Source organism: Nymphaea colorata, chromosome 6, assembly GCF_008831285.2.
Source record: "Nymphaea colorata isolate Beijing-Zhang1983 chromosome 6, ASM883128v2, whole genome shotgun sequence".
Classification (NCBI taxonomy): Eukaryota; Viridiplantae; Streptophyta; class Magnoliopsida; order Nymphaeales; family Nymphaeaceae; genus Nymphaea; species Nymphaea colorata.
Genome location: NC_045143.1, coordinates 25412979 through 25432319, shown reverse-complemented (window position 1 = coordinate 25432319; position 19341 = coordinate 25412979). Strand labels below are relative to the sequence as shown.

Here is a 19341-nt window from a genome sequence, read left to right as displayed (position 1 = left end):
AGATTTCAGTAAGAAAACCATGAAAATCTATTAAAATCAGCAAAAAAAAATCCACACAATTTGGACAACGTCGGATATATCATGACATTTTATTTAAATAAACTTGTTTTGAGTGGTTGACAGTGCCCGCCAAATCGGGAACGACCCAATCCTCCTCCACGAAAAGTGTTGGATCTGCATCCTTCCTCTGTCATCGTGGGTCTCGTAAGGATATTGAAGTTGTCTTGGCCCATGCAGCCTTAAAGGCCTTTTGTATCACTGAGCAAGTCCAGAGTGGAGTTTCGTGATTTCTTCCTCTTTTGAGAGGCTGAGAGAGTGGTACTTATTGTCACGTTGGGTGTGTAATTTGTTCAGAGTAAACATTAAAAAGGAGAGAGAGAGAGAGAGAGAGAGAGAGAGAGAGAGAGAGAGAGAGAGAATGGGGGCTGAGGTGAAGCAGGAAGAGAAGGGAAAGCAGAGCTGGGACAGAGTGGTGGTGGTGGAGCCGCAGCCCAAGGTTAGCGTCCTCTCATGGCTGCTCGACGTCGTGGAGTCTCTCGCCGTCCGTATCGCCAACGGGAAGAACGGTCAGCAGCCTCAGTTCTTCCTCACCGGAAACCACGCCCCTGTCCGCGAGACTCCGCCCGCTCACAACCTTCCCGTCCGCGGCTTCCTCCCTGTACGTATTCATTTCTGATGATAACTCGACGGAAAGACTGTCTACGGCAACTTTTCGGATGCTGCGTCCATTTCATTTTGTTGTTTCGTATCTTATCTTTAAATTGACTTGGGATTTTTTTTTTTTTTTTACTGATTTAGTTGGCGTTCCTTGTTAAATATGTTGGTCCTTTTGTTTTTGTTTCTGTTGGTTATTCTCCTGGTTTGGCGATGTTGGTTTGGTTTATCGGGTAAGAAATGTTACTTGATTCTCTTAAAGCGTGTAGAAATTGCCGTAAGCATGTTATGTTTTGTGATAATTTGTGGTGAACTCTCGATGATAATCGTACGCATTTTATCCGGTGTTCCATAAGCTATTCGGCTCTTGATTCCTCTGACATATTATGGTTCAAAAGTAGTAGCTTTCTTGAAAACTCTCTTTACTTGATGTGCAGATGGATAACGGATAAACTATAGTAGAAACTTCGGTTTAACATTCAAACGAGTTTATTTTTAAACTAATTTGATGCTAAACCTAGGTTTCTGGCATTTTAGCATCAACAAAGCAGGCCATTAGTAGTTTCCTTATGTGAAACTTCCTGGGCTTGCCTCACCAATGGAAAGAGAAAAGTCTAGGAAGCTGTTTTTATCTATGTTTTTTTATCCTGATAAAAAAACTATTTTGTCCTTGACAGGATTGCTTGAATGGTGAATTTGTTAGAGTTGGTCCAAATCCGAAATTCGCTCCTTTGTCCAATTACCATTGGTACTGCTCTTCTCCTTGCAGGATACATCCAATTTTATGTTGATTATCCCTCTTCGCAGCTGGTGAACATGTTCCTTTACAGGCCAAATGTCCTTTTGAATAACATGCTTCTTTGTTTTCTATACCTTTGTCAAATTTCCTTGCCAGCTCATGCTCTTCAGATTGGTGATGTCATCCTAAATTCTGTTATCTTTTTGTGCCATTCAGGTTTGATGGAGATGGGTGCGTGCTATCCTCTTGCTTCTCGACTTATTTAAGTCTCTAACTTTCTGGTTTGACAAAAAAAAACTTGGGGTGCTTTTCTTGAATTTGTAGTCAAATTACAGTGCGTGGTACTAATGCTTGTATTTTCTCAAATGAATGATGAACTGTCTGGTATCACTTTCTCTTAACAAGTTCTAATTCCACATGTAACTGCTTGCTGGGTTCTGGAGAGAATGAGACATGACGTGGACGTATTTACTGTTCTTTCTGAAAGGCATTGTCTCTATTGTTTGACCATCAGAAAACTGCTTCTGTTGACATGGATATGAACCTCATTAAAGTATGTCGAAAGCCAGACTTGGTCAAATTTGGTACTGTAGAAAAATAAATTCCAAAAGTTATATCCTAGCCAGTGTGTGGAGCTTTCAAGGATATTTCAGTCACCATTACTTGCCGGGTGCTATTGAATGCCTTTAAAGCAGCTTTTAAAAATGTATTGTGATGCTTTTGGAAAGGTACTTATGAACAGTGTTATCTGTATCGTACGATACGGATGCGTATCGTACGATACATACCGTATAGGTTTAGAAAACTTATACGGTACGCTTACAAGACACGATACACTCGTGTATCGTAAGCGACGGGTGCCATATCGTACGATATGGGCGATACACCCCTGTATCGTACGATATAGGGAAAACACAAAATAGGGGCCCGACGGCCCCTTTTTACATTATGTTTTAAAGTTTGAACACTCCTCCCTCTCTCTCTTCTTGTGTCTAAAGACTCCAAGAGACGTGGGAGGGAGAGATTTTGCCCATTTTCATAAAAAATCACCGAGGATTCATCGATTTGAGAGATATTATCATTGAATCATGAAAGATGATAACTATTGTTTTGGACTAGTGAAATTGTGATGTAATCTAAGTCCTAAGACTCCAAGTCCTAAGACTCAAGTCCTAAGATTCTATAAAATTTTTAAGTTTAAAATTGTGATGGGTGCTTATTATGTTATTTTGAATCTCTGATTTCTTATTTTTGAATGTGTTGTTGATATACATGAATGTTCCTTATGTATGATGATCTTTTTTATATTGAATACATTTTTCTTGATATATGATTTTGTTTATTTTTTAGGATTTTTCTTTATTTTTTATGATTTTTAATATTTTAATTAAAAAATTAAATTTTATAATACGCTACGCTATGTGTTGCGATATGTTACGATATGGCATATAGGTCGGTCCGTCTAATATGCGTTACGCTACATAGCTGTGCTTGTTCTGTAGATACTTGAATGTTAGATGACCCATTGTGTCAACAGATGGATAGGAAGGGATAGCCTGCTGTTTGTTGCTGCGATCTAGAGAATCGAATTGTATCAACTATCAAGTTTGGTTTGCGACTTTCCTAATTCACGATGACAGTTATTTCATTTTCTTTAGTGGCCTTGTAGAGTTTCTTTAGAGTGTCAAGATATACTTCCTTTTTTCTCTTATGTCACAGTCTTCAGCAAGTGCATATAAATGTCTCCCCAAGTAGAAAATGCATGGAAGAAGCCCTTTTGTTTTTCAAGCACAGTTATTGTTGAGATTCAAGGACAACATTTTCTGACAACATTTATTTTATTTGCATAGCAGAGTTAAAAAAGGTTTGGTAAGTCTGGTTCCTCAGACCGAAGAAATCACTGTTCCTGGCTACGTGAATGTTTCTGGTTCACTTGCATCCTATGGCAGCTCATACTTCTGACCGGAACTTCCACCTCTGAAATTTCCACCTAACATCAGCATAATTAGGTTCTAGATTAGATTTGTAGAGTCCCTTATTAGCAGTAATTTTCACGAACTGACTAATCAGAGTGCTTCATGTGGTTAGTCCGTTTACAACATTAGGAGATGGATGGACACTGCTTACTCCTAGATTGGCCTAATCTGCTATGTGGACTCTTGGAGTGCTCCTTGTTTCCATGGGATGAATACTTAGCTGTGAATAGTTATTTCTGCATAACTAGAGACCATGATTTGTGAAAACTGAAATATCTCCTATTATTTACAGAATGATACATGGCTTGCGCATTAAGGATGGAAAAGCAACGTATGTTTCACGATTTGTTAGAACATCACGACTTAAGCAGGAAGAATTTTTTGGTCGGGCAAAATTCATGAAGGTAAACATTTAGTACAAATAGTGTTAAATCAGCTCTTTTATTTTTATCATCGAGCGATATTGGCATAAGCCTGTGGGTTCTGCTACATGAATCATCATTCATTTTTTACAGTTGGATGTGCTTGTAAAAACTGGATAAGCAGTATACTTTCTCTCTGTGATTGGGATTTCTTTGCAAATGCAGAGTGTCTAACGGTTATCTTTCCTTGAAAAGGATGTCTTTGAACTTTGAAACTGCTGACCTATTACATGTCATTTTGTTGCGTATCTTGTTCACTGCAACCATAATGCTGCATAGCATGATGTTTGTTTATGAAGTTTTTTTGGTCAAATTTCAAAATGCTCCTTAATGGGGAGATACTACAGGCTTTTCCAGTCTACTGGAAGCACAATAAACTAATCTGCTACTATGGCTTCATGAGACTTCAGAATCATAGGCCATATGAACCAATACCCTTGCATGTGTTTATCTCCATGGCAATCGAACCTTTTGTTTCTGATGTGCTGCAAATAGTGCAGACAAACCAACTGCCTCAGTCTATTCCTGACTCAAGAGAACCACTTGCTAGCTCGCTTATGGTACATTGGATTAACATAGTAAAATTGCCACTCATTGAACTGGTTTGACAAACAGTAGTTTTCCAAATAGAGGAAAAATATGTACCACACATTAGAATACCATCTCTGCTGGAGCTTCGTGTGGGGGTTTTTATCCACTTTTGTATTTCATCAATGAGTGGGGAGAGTTATGTTGAAACACTTGCGCAATGCTATTTGCTGTCATGTTTAATTGGAAAGTTCAGGACATGGGGTTTTCTTTGGACCATGGTTGGGTCATGAAGTCCTAAATACCATTAGACATTGCATGGTTCTGTCTTGCTTTACATCATTACAAGAGCATGAAAGTTTGCTACAAGTTATTTTTGGTGAGAAGTTATACAAAAGTCTGCATTTTGAACTGTACCTCTGCTCACCTTCACTACTTGGAAACGAATTTGAACGACTCATTTTTGAGGTCTGCATAATTTCTCAGAGCTGCCTTGAAGCTCCTTTGAGCTGATGAGAAGGAGAATGCCCTAACAGTGGCTTTTCTTATATGCCTTTGTTATTTTTGGAGGGAAGGGCAGGTCCTTGTAATGTGCTTTTCTATGTTATATTTTTGTTATTCACAACGTTGTACCAGTATATAGCACAGTTCCTAGAAATTTACTCATGCAAGCACTTTAAAGCAAGTCTTTGGGATTCACAAATTGATACCATGTTTGCTTTTGAAGTTTGCAATGTACTAAGAAGGACTATGGAAGATCTTAATTGTTTAATTAGTGCTTCGGTGACTTGTTTATCTTGTTCTGTTCTGCAGCTTGGTGACCTTCATGGACTCTTTGGGCTTTTCACAGCTCAAATGTTCATGCTGCGGGCAAAGCTACAAGCTTTAGATGTTTCATATGGAATTGGAACAGGCAAGTGTACAATTTTCTCTCCCGCCAGGATCAGCACCTTCCCCAATTTTGATGGCCATCTGTATTGCCAATGACATTGGTCTCTCTTTTTCAAGCCTTGGAGTGCAGCAGTTGTCAACCTTAACATAAACTCATAAAAAATGCTTCAAGGCAATTTGCAGTTAATCGAAATACTTTTCTTGGTGTGAATGACATCTTATTGTAAATGATGGCAGGTAATACAAACTTGGTATACCATCATGGTCGACTTCTGGCCCTTCAGGAAGGAGATAAACCATGTGAGTTTGCAGAGATTAACCACACTAGTGTGCACAGGCTGGCCTTCATCTTGTACATTATAGATATCTTTTCTTTGTATTGGCTGTTAAAGTTCTTAGTCTTAAAAATAATTACTATAAGGTGAGTTGGGCTGGTTTATGTTTGTTGATCAACCTAAGCAATCATAGACAAGTGTATGACAGTATGAGGAAGCCAATTTAGAGGACCAAAGTTAAAGTGAAACAGAGAAGGCAGTAGAAGTAACCATAGTACCATACTCATCAATTATTGTTCCTGGCAAGGTTTTTCTCCAGAGCTTCATTGAAGATCTGGAATTTTGCAGAAATTATTGGGAAAGCCTCAGAAATCTTGAAAATGTAAAAAACTGCAAGAGTTGTGAATAGGTTTTCCAGTATTTTTCTTGCAAAAATATAATAATAAGTAATTTTTTTTAAATGATAAAATGAAATTTTCTTTTAAGGTCTTTGGGAAAAGATTGATTTTTGTTTCTTTTGATATTTTCAACGTCCATGACCTTTCTTGCTTTAAAATGGTAGTAAAGCTAGTAGATGGATACATATTGATGATAGGCAGAAAGGATCATCAGTCTCTCTGGCCTCAAGATTTATGAAGAGATTATCTTGTTGCAGTAATTTCCTTGGCATTTGATACATTCAGGTGCTTGCCAGACCTTAGAAGGTGGAAACCGTGTGGATCAAATATCTAAGGTTCCGCTTTGACAAGTATGAAAGAGTCAATTGTCAATTTAAAAATTTTGCGATCTTTTGCTAGATAATTGAGTCTGAAAGAGTACACCACACCACAGAACTAGCTTATATAAACCAATTCTTTTATGACTAGTATATTGCTTATCATTGTAATGTTAGGGCTCTACCTAAGAGCCATGACTACTCATCACAATAATGATAAAGTATTCCTATTTGAAAAGTCATTGTATCTCTTTTGAACTCTTAACTAAGAAGAACTACAGAGTTTCCTTTTGAAATATACACTTACAGTTTCACTTTGCTTTCACCTAATGATTGATAGTTATATATTTGGTGTGCTGCACAGGCAAAATGCATCTCCTCCCTTTCTGTAATTCAGAATTCTGTCTCATTGTGTTTATCAGATGCTCTTAAGGTCCTTGAAGATGGGGACCTGCAAACTCTTGGACTCATGGACTATGACAAGAGGCTAGCACATGCCTTTACTGCTCACCCAAAGATTGACCCTTTTACTGGTAATTAAACTTGACCTAGATAATGAAATTGACTGTTGTACACATTGTCAGGTCTGACAGGCTTACCTTCGGTGCCAGGTGAAATGTTCACTTTTGGGTACTCCAGAACCCCACCTTACCTCACTTACCGAGTTATTACAAAGGAAGGTGTCATGCTTGATCCTGTTCCCATAACGTTATCTGCACCAGTCCTGATGCATGACTTTGCAATTACTGAAAATTTTGCAATATTCATGGATCTACCTCTGTATTTCACACCACAGGTACTTGTCACATTGTTCTACATTCATGAAAGTTGGTACTTTGCCATTTTAATGAACATGGTATTGATGAAGAATGCAAAAAATGTGGTTTCCAGTGAACGAGGTCATAAAGAATCAAACACTGTGTGGCATGTATCATAGATATAGAATTTGTGGATCCACAGGGCATGCAAGCCCGTTAAACAGGTTAATGGACTTGGCACCGGTTGACCATTAGTTAAGAAGGCAGCTTTTCCTATTCTAAGTATAGTTTTGTTTCAACTAATTTTTATAACATGTTTCTTAAGCTTGGTCAAAAAGGAAAATTGCTTGGATAGAGGATACAATCAATGAGCAGATATGTTAGACATAAATTAAAGAGCCAGTTATGTGCATCATTACCTGATTGCGACTCCGACTGAAGGTAAAAGTGGAGCTAGCCCAAAAAATTGAGCGAGGCATGGCTATTAACAAAATCACTATAATGGATCTCTATAGTCTATACCATGATCACTTTATTCTCAGTCACATTCTCCAAATCCCTAAGTTCCTAACCAATCTCCATACCAAGATAAACCACAAGAGGATAATACAACACCCACAAATGTCAATGCTTTTGTCAGAAAATACCTCTGAAACAGTGATGCAAACTCTTGTCTAAGAAGGTAGAAGCAAAGACTATGGATCATGGAAAACTTAGAGAGGGATAGAAAGAGGGAGAGAGAGAGCTTGTCATTCTTGTTGTTTGTTGCCGGGGGAGAAAGAATCTTCAGTTTCTTGTTGCCAGAGAGTATGCCTAATTGAAAGAGATGGAGGAAGGCGATCATAGTTGTGCTCTGACATCTCTGCTGAAGAGAAAGAGGAAGAGAGAGAAAATGGGACCTAAGAGGATTTTTGTGCACATGGAGGGCTTATGATGGTGGGGCATTTCATAGAGGGAAAACGCACAGGGGAAAATGGGGTCAGTGGGTGAGGAGGGTATGGGATAATGCAGGTAACAATCCATCTTCATTGAGAACATCTGAATCCCCTACTTGCTCTCTCTCTCTCTCTCCCCCCCCCCCCCACTCTCTCTGTCCCCGTCTCTCCCTCTCCCCTATTTGCTCGCTCTCCTTGAAAGTAGAATTCTTTTGGGTCCACATACTAATATTGAGATGATCCACAACTACATGTTATTATAAGATGAAAATTAAAAAGTTGAAATATATAATTAACAAAACAACGTAAATAAATATCAAATGTATAATACCTATATCCATTTTCTTTTTCTTGAAAGTAGATGCAAATTGAAGTGCCCATAAACCAGGTCTTCTGCATACTTGTTAGTGAGTTCACACACAGACTTACCGTGGAAAACCCCTCAAACAGAGGGAAAAAACCATGGGTGAGGAAGAAGAACGGTGCCCACAAGCAGCTGCCCTCTCTCTCTCTCTCTAAAATATTTCATTAACAACAAAATTAGGGTTAAAAACTTTCTTAAGGGCACGACAATCACCAACCACTTCAGAGAAGAATGATAGTTTTCTGTTATGTCATTTCAGAATATGGCAAAAGGAGGACTAGCATACAAATTTGATGAGACAAAAAGAGCTCGATTTGGGATACTTCCCCGTTATGCAAAGGACGAGCTTCAAATGCGTTGGTTTGAACTTCCCAACTGCTTTATATTTCATAATGGTTAGATACCTATATTTTTTCTGCTTTCTCTTTGTATCATAGCTTCTTATATATATGTGTGTGTGTGTCTGTATGGTATAGATAGATAGATATATGTATATATGTATTTATAGAAACAAAGCCTAGTTGATTCTAAAAATTAACTTGTAGTTGTCACGTGTTGTAGGAATGCATAAAATCCTAGATAATCAAAATATTAGGCTGGCGCAAAGTTCCTGAAGCTTTCTCATTTTTCATTGACGTGAATGTTGTACCAACTACAATAAATAGTTTGATAGCATCACTGTTTTTGTCAAAATAAGATTGAAACTGCACCATGATAAAAGAGTTGTCAGTCAATTTTATTGGCAGTCACAGCCCACATAAGATAAAGAAGTTAATTACTAGCCGGTAAAGACGGCAGCATCTCAATAGAAAATTGCTAACATTGACGTATCAAACCAAATGTAAGGAATGCATTGGAGGCGCTAAACTTACTGAGTGCTGGTATACGATGGTAGCCATAGAGTTATTAGATAGGGGTTAAGAATTAGGATTAGCGGGTCGGACAGAGGTCCAATATGTAATAAACCCAACCCATATTAGGCTGTATATAAGCCGTAATGGGTATACCCTCAGTATGAATGAAAAGTTAATTACTGAGAGTGGGCTTCTGGCGGTTGGGCTGTGTGAATGCATGAGTTGTGTGGCTGGCTAAGAGGCGCTGAGCCCTTGAGCAGTCGAGAGTTCCTCTTGTTCACTGCAAAGCTAACAACTGTATTAGAGCTAAATGGGCAATACGGTAACCTCGCGAGAGGTCATGGCTGCGGCGGAAGCTCATCTGCACATAGATGGAAGAAGTAGTTGATATCATGAACTGCAGATTGTGGACGGTCGAACAATAGAACCAAGAGGCCGATGAAAGGATGCAAGCCTTCATGGCAGACCAGCAATTGTTGGTGACCATGATGAGGGAGATCCTCCAGCTAGGTTGGTTCTCTAACTCCCCCAGCACAGGGAGAACAGAGACAGGAGAATGAGGGAGAGATCACCCAACAGGAAACAGTGGGGAACCCTCCAACGAATGCTCGTCCCCTCGTGGGCTGAAGTGTATCTGCGTTTTCCCGGAATCTGATCTCCCATAGCTCCTCTTGGAACATTTCCATGATGAAAAAGCCACGGGTCATGGTAGGACAAAGAGCACTTACCATTGACTGAGAGGCACCTTCTGGCTGGGCATGAAACAGGTGGTCAGGGAGTATGGTAGATTCTGTGATGTATGCCAGAAGAACAAGTTTGAGATGATGAAACCTGCTGGTCTGCTGCAGCCGCTGCCAATTCCTGAACATATCTGGGGAGACATCTCGATGGACTTCATCGAAGGGCTTCCGAAGTCGGGGGAAATCTACATCTTGGTGGTTGTCAATTGTCTGTCCAAATACTCATACTTTATAGCATTATCACATCCCTACACGGCCAAGGCAGTGGCATGTGTATTTTATGACTTCACGGCCTTCCTTGTTCCATTGTAAATTGGGATCCCCTATTTCTCAGCTTGTTTTGAAAAGAGTACTTCCAACTCCAGGCGATGAAATTACAGATGAGCATGGCTTACCACCCACAATTGGACGGCTAGACAAAAATTGCTAACAAAAGTCTTGAAACCTACTTGCGTTGCTTCGTAGGCCAGCGACCCAAGCTATGGGCTGATTACGTATCATGGGCGGAATTTGCATATAATACACACTGACACTCTGCTATGGGAATGGCACCGTTTGAAGCCGTTTATGGTAGACAACCACGGACCGTAGGCATTACCAGCCAGGGTTTGGTAGAGAGGAGGCTGTTGACATCCAGCTCAAGTGCGGGGATGCTATCCTCAAGGACCTCAAACAGCACTTGGCAGCAGCTAGGAACAGAATGGTGATCTAGTATAATTGACGACATCAAGACCAACAGTTCCAGGAAGGAAACTGGGTATACCTGCAACGACAACCTCACTGGTCCATTCAATGCCCACTTGGTTCTCAAAAATTGGGACCAAAATTCATCGGCCCCTGATCAAAAGAAAGATAGGTGCCTTGGCATATGAACTGATTATGTCGGGGGGAAGTCTGATTCACCCTGTTTGTCACTGCCCTTCCTTGCGAAGAAGCAGCAGCAGCGCCTGTCTTGATAGAGCCAGCGTCCATCATACCATACAGGCGATTGGGCGTAAGGAAGACCAATGTAGGCAACAGACGACAGACGGAGTGGCTGGTGGAATGGTCCAATCATGATGAACTGCCAGCCACCTGGGAGCCAGCTGAAGAAATACAAAGATGTTTTCCAGAGTTTGCATTGTGGGGGGGAGGGGCAGATTGTTAGGCATCAAACTTATTGAGTGTTGGTATACAATAGTAGCTACATAGTTCTTAGATAGGGGCTAAGAGTTGGGATTAGTGGGTTAGACAGAGGTCCAATATATAATAAACCCAACCCATATCAGGCTGTATATAAGCTGAAATGGGGTTAACCCTAAGTATGAATGAAAAGTTAATTACTGGGAGCTGGGTTTCTGGCGGCTGAGCTGCGTGAGTGCGGGAGTTGTGTGCTGGCTAAGAGGTGCTGAGCCCTTAAGCAGCCGTGAGTTCCTCTTGTTAGCTGCGAAGCTTACATATTTAATCCAGGTCTTATTTTTAATCAGAAAAGAAATTTATGCTTTGATACATTTGGTGTCGGACATGCTATGCCCTTTACAACATTTGAAAAAGGCACTTATGGCCACTGACAAAAAATACTCAAGAAATGAGCCTAGACGAAAACATACACAATTAAAAAAATATAAAAAATGTTTAAAAATACTTTGAAAAGCATTGGTATTCAAGTGGGGATCCTCTCTATCTTTACACAGCCAAGGGCTGTGCCAGCCATTTGGCTAGGCCACTGGGATGAGGCAACAGCTAGTCAGCCTTTAGGTCAATGTCCAAACTTGACTAGAAGATAGAAATACGAAGAATTAAATCTGAAAAGTAAGCATGAAGATCTATAGAAGTAAAATTTCACCTATATAGATTATATATTGTTCTAATGTATATCCATAATAACATACATGTGCATACACTAAGTATATAAATATACATGTTGATACATGTGTAGATAGAGGAATACACAGGTATTACTTAAATTTTATAACATTAAAATGGAAAGCCATTTGTTGATGAAGAATCTTTGAAAAAAAAGTTGAGATGCCATATCAGCTTGGGATATTCATTAGCCCAGCTTTTGCTATTTCTTGTTTTTTCATTTCTTCTTAATGAACTTTTGGTTGTGGAACTTTAATTTTGAAAGGCAGTGTTGAATTGAACTCCTTTTGTTCACTTACGTGTTTTTTTTCTTCGAGTGGGGAGTGGATTTATTACATGTACAGTACTGATGACAGTTTTGTAAAATGAAAAGACTGCCATTGCAGCTAGTTGTTGGCAGGCTCAGTGGTCTAGGTTTCTAGCCATTGGGCAAGCACAGGGCTAGCCCTTTGACGGGTATGTGCTGTAAACATGAAAAGGGGATTTATTTAATGTAGAGCTTTCAAATTCTTTTGCCTTAGGTTTTTGAAGTTATTCAAGTTCATTAGTGTAGTTCTGGTGTGTTTTTGTGCACTCTTGACATTATTTCTTCTTGGGCGCTATTAGAGAATTGTATCTAAAATCTCAAATATTGTCTGCTTATGATAGGTGAAACCAGCTACAGGTTGGTAGGCAGGTCGATGCTAATTGATATATATATATATATATATATATATATATATATATATATATATTTTAATGTTTTATCATTTTTCCTTATGTTCAACATAATCAATGAATTATACCTTTCATGTTACCAGTTCTTTGACCACAATAGATGCTTGGCAGTGAAATTGTATGTGCTGTCTTTGTCATGTCTGGAAAAAATGTAGTTAATTCATCTCTTGCTTCAAGATAGATTCCTTTTGCATCAGATAGCTAGGGGATTTTCATAAACAAAAGCCTGTAAAAGAGTGGTATTTGCAGTTCTAACCTGAAAATTCATGCCAGCCAATGCCTGGGAGGAGGGTGATGAGGTCATCCTAATCACATGCCGTATGGAAAATCCAGATCTGGACATAATCAGAGGATCCAATCCAGTTACACTGGAAGACTTTAAAAATGAGCTGTATGATGATTCCTTTTGTTCTCTTTTTGTTTATGCCATATCCTGGGCTCATCAGAAGCTCATTTCATATGGTCAGGTATGAAATGCGATTTGACTTAAAAACTGGGGAGGCTTCACAGACAAAATTATCCGGACCAGCTGTTGATTTCCCTCGTATCAATGAAAATTACACTGGACGGTATGCGTATAACGGGATGTCCTATATTACGTGCTATCATGTATCTAAAACTGAGTCATAAGTTATGAGCTTTTAACATCACATCTCATGATATCTCTGAACTTTTATATAAAAACTTAAATTTGTAATTAAGACCATCCTATTACAATTCAATAGAAGGAAATATGCAAAATTTTCACTGATAATCAAATTCTCCACCTGCTCATGTTAGTCACTTGTTTCCATGCTACTGATTTGTCATAAATGTGCAAGCATAAAAGTCATTGCTACGATTTTTTTGTTTATTTTAATCATATCAAAGGTACTTGAAGTTATCCCCTTGTATATTTTTTGTTAATAAAGGTGGGAGCCTACCTCCCCGCAATTCTTATTGGAAGGTACTTGAAGTTAAAAGATTAACCTCTCTCTCTCTCTCTCTCCCCATTACAGTAATGATTAACACACTTGTGGTTCTTTTGAAATTGCAGAAAACAGAGATTTGTGTATGGAACCATAATGGATAAAGTGACAAAGGTGAAGGGAATTGTTAAATTTGATCTGCATGCTACACCGGAGAGTGAGAAAACAAGAATTGAGGTGGGAGGAGTTGTTCAAGGTATCTATGACTTGGGGCCTGGAAGGTTTGGCTCAGAAGCAGTGTTTGTCCCCAAGCAGCCTGGGATCAACTCAGAAGAGGACGATGGTTACTTGTTGTTCTTTGTGCATGATGAGAACAATGGGTACCTTACAGATCATACTGCTACCATTGTTATTTCCACCATGTTTATTGTTATAATCATTATGAAATTTTGCATAGTCATTTGCATCGTTTTAGTCCTCATTATCTTCCTTTCTGTCGGTATGATCATCATTTGCTACTGTTTTCATTATTAACACAACTGCCACAGTGGCTTTAGTTTTCTAATCTTTTCAATGTTGTACCATGTGGTGTGACTAAAGTTTTTTCATGATTTCTAAGGTTGTTTCTTGATGGCGACCATGAATCTGGGCTTTTGGTCGGCCAGATTTTGGTGCATCTAGTAAAAAGGTTTTGAACAAAATTCTTAAACATAAAATGGCAAGCAGTGGCCTCCAATTATTTTTCTTGTCATCCCGCTGGTATAGTCACATCAGCATTACATTGTGTTTCAGCTACTTTATGGCTGGTTATTGGGTAAAACCTGCATGGTAATTGGTGAAAGCAAATGGGCCACAAGCTTGTTCACTTTTTATAACTATCCACCTGCTGGAACAAGTCATGAACTCATGATTGTACCATCCGTATCAATTGGTCTTATTTATGCCATTTTCCCAGCTAGTTAGTGATAGAAATGGGTCAGAAGGTTGTGAAAAGAAAATATACGTTTTCACCTGAGTTTGGAAAGTTACAAGAACCTCATGAAAGAACCACAGTCGAAAACTACAACAATCATGGTGGTTGTGCTTCGATATCCCATCAAGGTGGGGAGTAGCGCACCCTTCACTCAAGAAACAAAGTTGGAGGGTTTTTATCTTCTTTTTACCATTTGAGTAGTGTGTCTGACTTTCTTCTTTGCAAGGTAGCCTTTTTTTCCTTCTTTTAGGGGTTTAGGAAGAGAGAAGTGTGGTTGTAGATTTTTGGAGAACATGGTTCTTAATAAGAGCAATGTTTTGAAGCATGGCTATGCATAAACCAATTTTCTCTAGCTAAATCAGACATTTTAAAAAAGTTGCTTGCGTCTGAGTATAACTGAATGGCCCTAGGAATATCTTAAATTTCATCTAACTTGACATGTATATATAGAACATAACTGCTCTAGCTGTTCTTATGGTTGCCACATGAAGTAGCTTTCTAAAGTAATTCTTGTCTTAGAATGCCTTTGGAACTCTCTAATTTTCTGCTTTCATATACTGCAACCATGAACAGCCTATATGCTACTACCATTCTGCATCTGTCTTTACTGGTGTCATCTGAAACACCCAATTTATTGTCTGAAATCTGATCTTGCAGAATATCAGAGATAAATGTAATCGATCCTAAAACAATGTCAACAGAGCCAGTTGCTGTTGTTGAACTTCCTACCAGAGTTCCATATGGTTTCCATGCTTTCTTTGTTACCGAGGTTAGTCTGTTTCTTAGAAGCAAGTGATCTCTTAAAAACTTATTAATCACAAAGGTATTAGATCCATGTGATTTATATCAAAATCTTGAAATGCACCTTCTCTGGACCATATCTGAACTTCTATTGACTCTGCCTGATTTTCCACCAAGTAACGATCTCAGATCCTGAGAAAGCCATGCTAGACTATCTTTAGCTCATGCACATGCTACAAAATGAAAGCTTAGATAAATTTAAGTATCAACTTTCAGAAAAGGCCGTTAGTTCTGGTGCTGAAGTTGCTAAATTTCTGGAGTTGTGATCTGTGAACAGGAGCAGATTCAACAGCAACCAAGATGATGGCATTATCTCCAGAGATAATGAGGAGCTGGGTCCTAAGGAAATTAGTTGGGATGTATATTGCTACTCTTTCTTCATTGACACGTTTTAATGTGTAATAAACTTTAATAAAACGCTTCCAGACATTATTTGGATGACCTTCCTATAGGTAATAGGAGATGCTTTTATTTTTTGAGTACACTCTTTAAGGTTATTATCAGCCAAACTTACAAGAGTTTGTTCACTTTCTAAATCATTTTAGGAATGCAGTGCTTTATCAATGTCCTTGACTTTTGAGAATGTGTGATTTTGAAAAGGTCCTTTCAAATTTCCAAAGCAAATCTACTCCCCTATTCGTTTTTCTGTAAATAAGGTATATCCAAACTTTCTTTCTCAAATAAATGCCTTGACACCTTAAATTGAAAATCATCTTTCTTATGATAAACTTCTTACAATAGGAGATCGTTTCAGTGCACCTTCAGGCAACATTTCTCTTTTCAAAATTACCAAGACAAAGTGTCTGTGTCTCTATATTATTCCTTTGATTGCGCACACCTTTCAACTCAAAGGTAGCCAAGTACTAAAAAGTTTCTCAAACTTCAACTTTATTTTAGTTTTACGAGCAACATTTCATCTTACATTTTACTATTATTTTTGGTGACTATCTTCACCAAACAAGTAACCATTATTTTGTGGTAGTTACTAGAAAGAACACAATTTGGAAACTTGGATTAGTAGTATGAAGTTCCAAAATATAACAACTACTTCAAAAGGTAAACCAAGAGTTTGTCAGCTTGATTGGAGGAGCCCATTGGTCGTCCAACCTTATCCTTCATCACATGACAATAAAAGCCTTCATGGGGCAATGCATGTAAATGATAGTCCAAGTAGGACAATTTGGGAAGCCTCGTAGAACTATGCCCTACGGAAGAGATGGATAAAAGTTCACCTAATAACGCAATATATAGAAGAAATAGAGTCAATGTTTCTGATGTGCAATGTCAAGATTCAAGCAAGAGGTTATACTAAAAAATGGCTTGTTTGCTGATAAGCAGCGAGATGATGATATTGATTATCTCCCTCGCATATTTATCATGTTGGATTGGATAGGGAACCTAAAGGCATAGTTCACCTATTCTTTAATGAACGTGGCAAGTTCAAGAATCGCATGCACGGTACTATTTTCTGGCTTCCCCTACAGCTTGGAACTAATAGCAGCTAGGTAGTAGATAAAGCATGGAATTTGCCAAACGTAAAGGACTATTTTCTGGGTACCAGCATTTCACTAAATAACTCTCTTATAATGTCGAAACACCTCTGCTATCTTTGTAAATTGAAAGAACAATTGAATGAAATATATGATTGAGTTCCATCTTGGGGTGGAATTGATGTGCAACAAGATGAAGACCCTCAATCTTAAGGATCATATGCTCTAGTTGATCCTGGGGACAATAACAAGAACAACAACGGGAGTTTTGTCTATTGCTACTGCAGATAGAAGCCAGCTTGAGCTCCCTCACCAAAGAACATACCTAAGCATCCAATTGGAGCCATGATAGAAAGTTCAACTCGTTAGGAAAAACACTAGAGGTGATGACGAACTTTATAATCAAGTAGAGGATGGTTAAGCTTCATCCACCATGCTTGATGGGACTCACCAGGAATTAATTTTTTAAATTTCACACAAGTGTGAGAGACTACATTGACAACTTTGTCTTGAGGAATATCCAAGATACTATTGATCAATCGATCTTGGTGGAAGAACCAAAGTCCAATACTATTGGCCATGTTCAGCTAGTCCTTCCAATATGCCCAGTCAAACTCTTATAGTGTAATTTCTACTTCCTAATCAACATCATTGGTTAAGCTATAATCACAATATGCCTCCAATGCTCTCTAGTAGTTCTAGGGTAACAAGTTTGAATATCGATTGTTAATAGAAGACCTCTGTGAGACTTGGAAATGTGTTAGAAATGTTGGGGTTGGTCATCAATCTCAAATGCAAGGACTAAAATCAACCGCCCCCAACGACCAAGGATGTAACACCTAACGATGCATTTAGGGGAGATTTATGGTGGATCCAGATTATGGTCCAGATCTGGAACCAAGTTTGTGCCTATGCATGCATGTAGTGGAACCCGATGATGGTTAGAGGGCTTATTTAAGGGTCTGTTTGATGCCTTGGAAATATAAAAACAGAAAGAAGTTTTCAGAAATTTATTTTTAGAATTGATGAATTGAAAACAAAATCTATATTTCTAAAACCTCTTTGTGTTTGATTCATATTGTTGAAAACAAATTTCAACAAAAAGTTGGAATCGGTGGAAATTAAGTTTGTTTTGAAATTTTCTTAATATTATTAGGAGTATAGGTAATTTTTATAAAGGATGCGTTGGTTCAAGCTTGCCTTTCTCTTTTTTCTCCTCTCCACTGTTCTCTTTCTTCACCGGGACAAGAAAACCGGACCGGCGACATGCGGGCAGCAACCAACTGGAGCTTGGCGAAGTTGCTGGGCGTTGCATGGAGAAAACCCAAACGGTTTGCAGGTGGATTCAACGTTTTCTTTTTTGATATTTGTCTTCTTCTTCTCTTTTCATCTATCTCTATACCGGCTAAATTGGACCAGTGATGGATCATATGTCTTTCCTTTTGTCGATCTCTCCCTCTCTCCCCACTGGGAGGGTTGCTTTGAACCCTTTGCAGAGAGAGGGTTTCAGTTCTCTACATCTGCATAGAGGGTCTTAGAGAGCTCTGAAACCCTCTATGCACAGGCAGAGGGTTTCGCTTTTGAAACCCTCATGTAGAGGCATTTCTGAAACCATTTATGATGCTGGTTTCGAGGAAACTCCCTCTCCTTCTGTGTTCACCATGATATCTCTCTCCCCCCCTCAAAATGTTTTAGAGAAACCCTTTGCGGGTAAACCCTCAAGACAGAGGGTTTCTTCTGAAACCCAGTCTCCAAGATTTCTTCTAAAACCGAGTCTCGAAGAGCCGCCCTCTCCCTCTAATGTTGCTGGTTCCCTCTAATGTCTCTCTCTCTCTTTCGCCTCGCAACCATCGCTGGTGAAGAAGCTTCAAGCAGCCTCGCAGCCATCGTGAGTGACCAAGTTTTCAAGCGTCCCTTCTTTCCACCTCTTTCTTCCACTCGCACGAGACGAAAAACTTGTACCTTCGATTTGGTCGAGGGTTTCTTCAATCAAAGTTTGAAACTTTGGAACCTTCGATTGACTAAACCATGGATGAGGGTATGAAAAAATCCCGCAAGGGTTCTGAATGATAAAAAAGAACCTCGACAAGGTCAGAACCTTCGACGAAGGTTCTGAAAAAAATCAGAACCCTCGTCGAGAGTTCTGAAAAAATTCAAAACCCATGCCGAAGGTTGGTCTGGAGTGTGTGTGTGAGAGAGAGAGAGAGAGAGAGAGAGAGAGAGAGAGAAACTCACCATCTGCCATGCCTAGAATCAATGCCTCAGACAAGAATTGTAATACTCCAAGACTCCTATTCCAACAGTTCAACTAAAACGATGAAATTTAGTAGTGTTGCATGGACATTTTTTTGTATACAAAATATTCTAAAAAAGCACAAACACATAAAATAAGAAAAGAACTTAAATCTAAATGTGGTGGTCTTTTGAAGACACTAAACTCATTGATATTCACTGGTGCCTTGATTTCTTCTAACGTGTGCAACATTTAATCTCTTTGTCATCGCTCCACTTCCTTTTTGATTGGATTGTGAATTGTCTACGAAAGGGTAACAACATATTGGAAAACACAATGACAATTATACAATGTTCTTTATGTATATATAAAAAAAAAACACTTTTCATACATGCTCGTGTAAGTGTGCTAAAGGGTTGCTCATACAAAATACAAATTGTATTTAGTGTCTTTTGTGAAAAAAACGTCTAAAGTTTGGTTAACGTCGGCTAACCTAAGTATATACCAGTTCACTTACTTTCTC

The 19341-nt window shown here is 38.8% G+C and overlaps 1 protein-coding gene across 1 annotated transcript; it reads left to right on the top strand.

Annotated features, from left to right (window-relative positions):
• Positions 1-215: 215 nt before the first annotated feature.
• LOC116256755 (carotenoid 9,10(9',10')-cleavage dioxygenase) lies at positions 216-15579 on the top strand. Its single transcript, XM_031633234.2, has 14 exons — positions 216-658; positions 1332-1402; positions 1610-1624; positions 3662-3773; positions 5133-5232; positions 5448-5510; positions 6623-6733; positions 6812-6996; positions 8517-8652; positions 12687-12804; positions 12881-12982; positions 13450-13701; positions 14952-15063; positions 15373-15579. Exons 1-14 carry the CDS (start codon positions 419-421, stop codon positions 15397-15399), a joined length of 1644 nt encoding a protein of 547 aa, XP_031489094.1. The 5' UTR covers positions 216-418; the 3' UTR covers positions 15400-15579.
• Positions 15580-19341: the final 3762 nt, after the last annotated feature.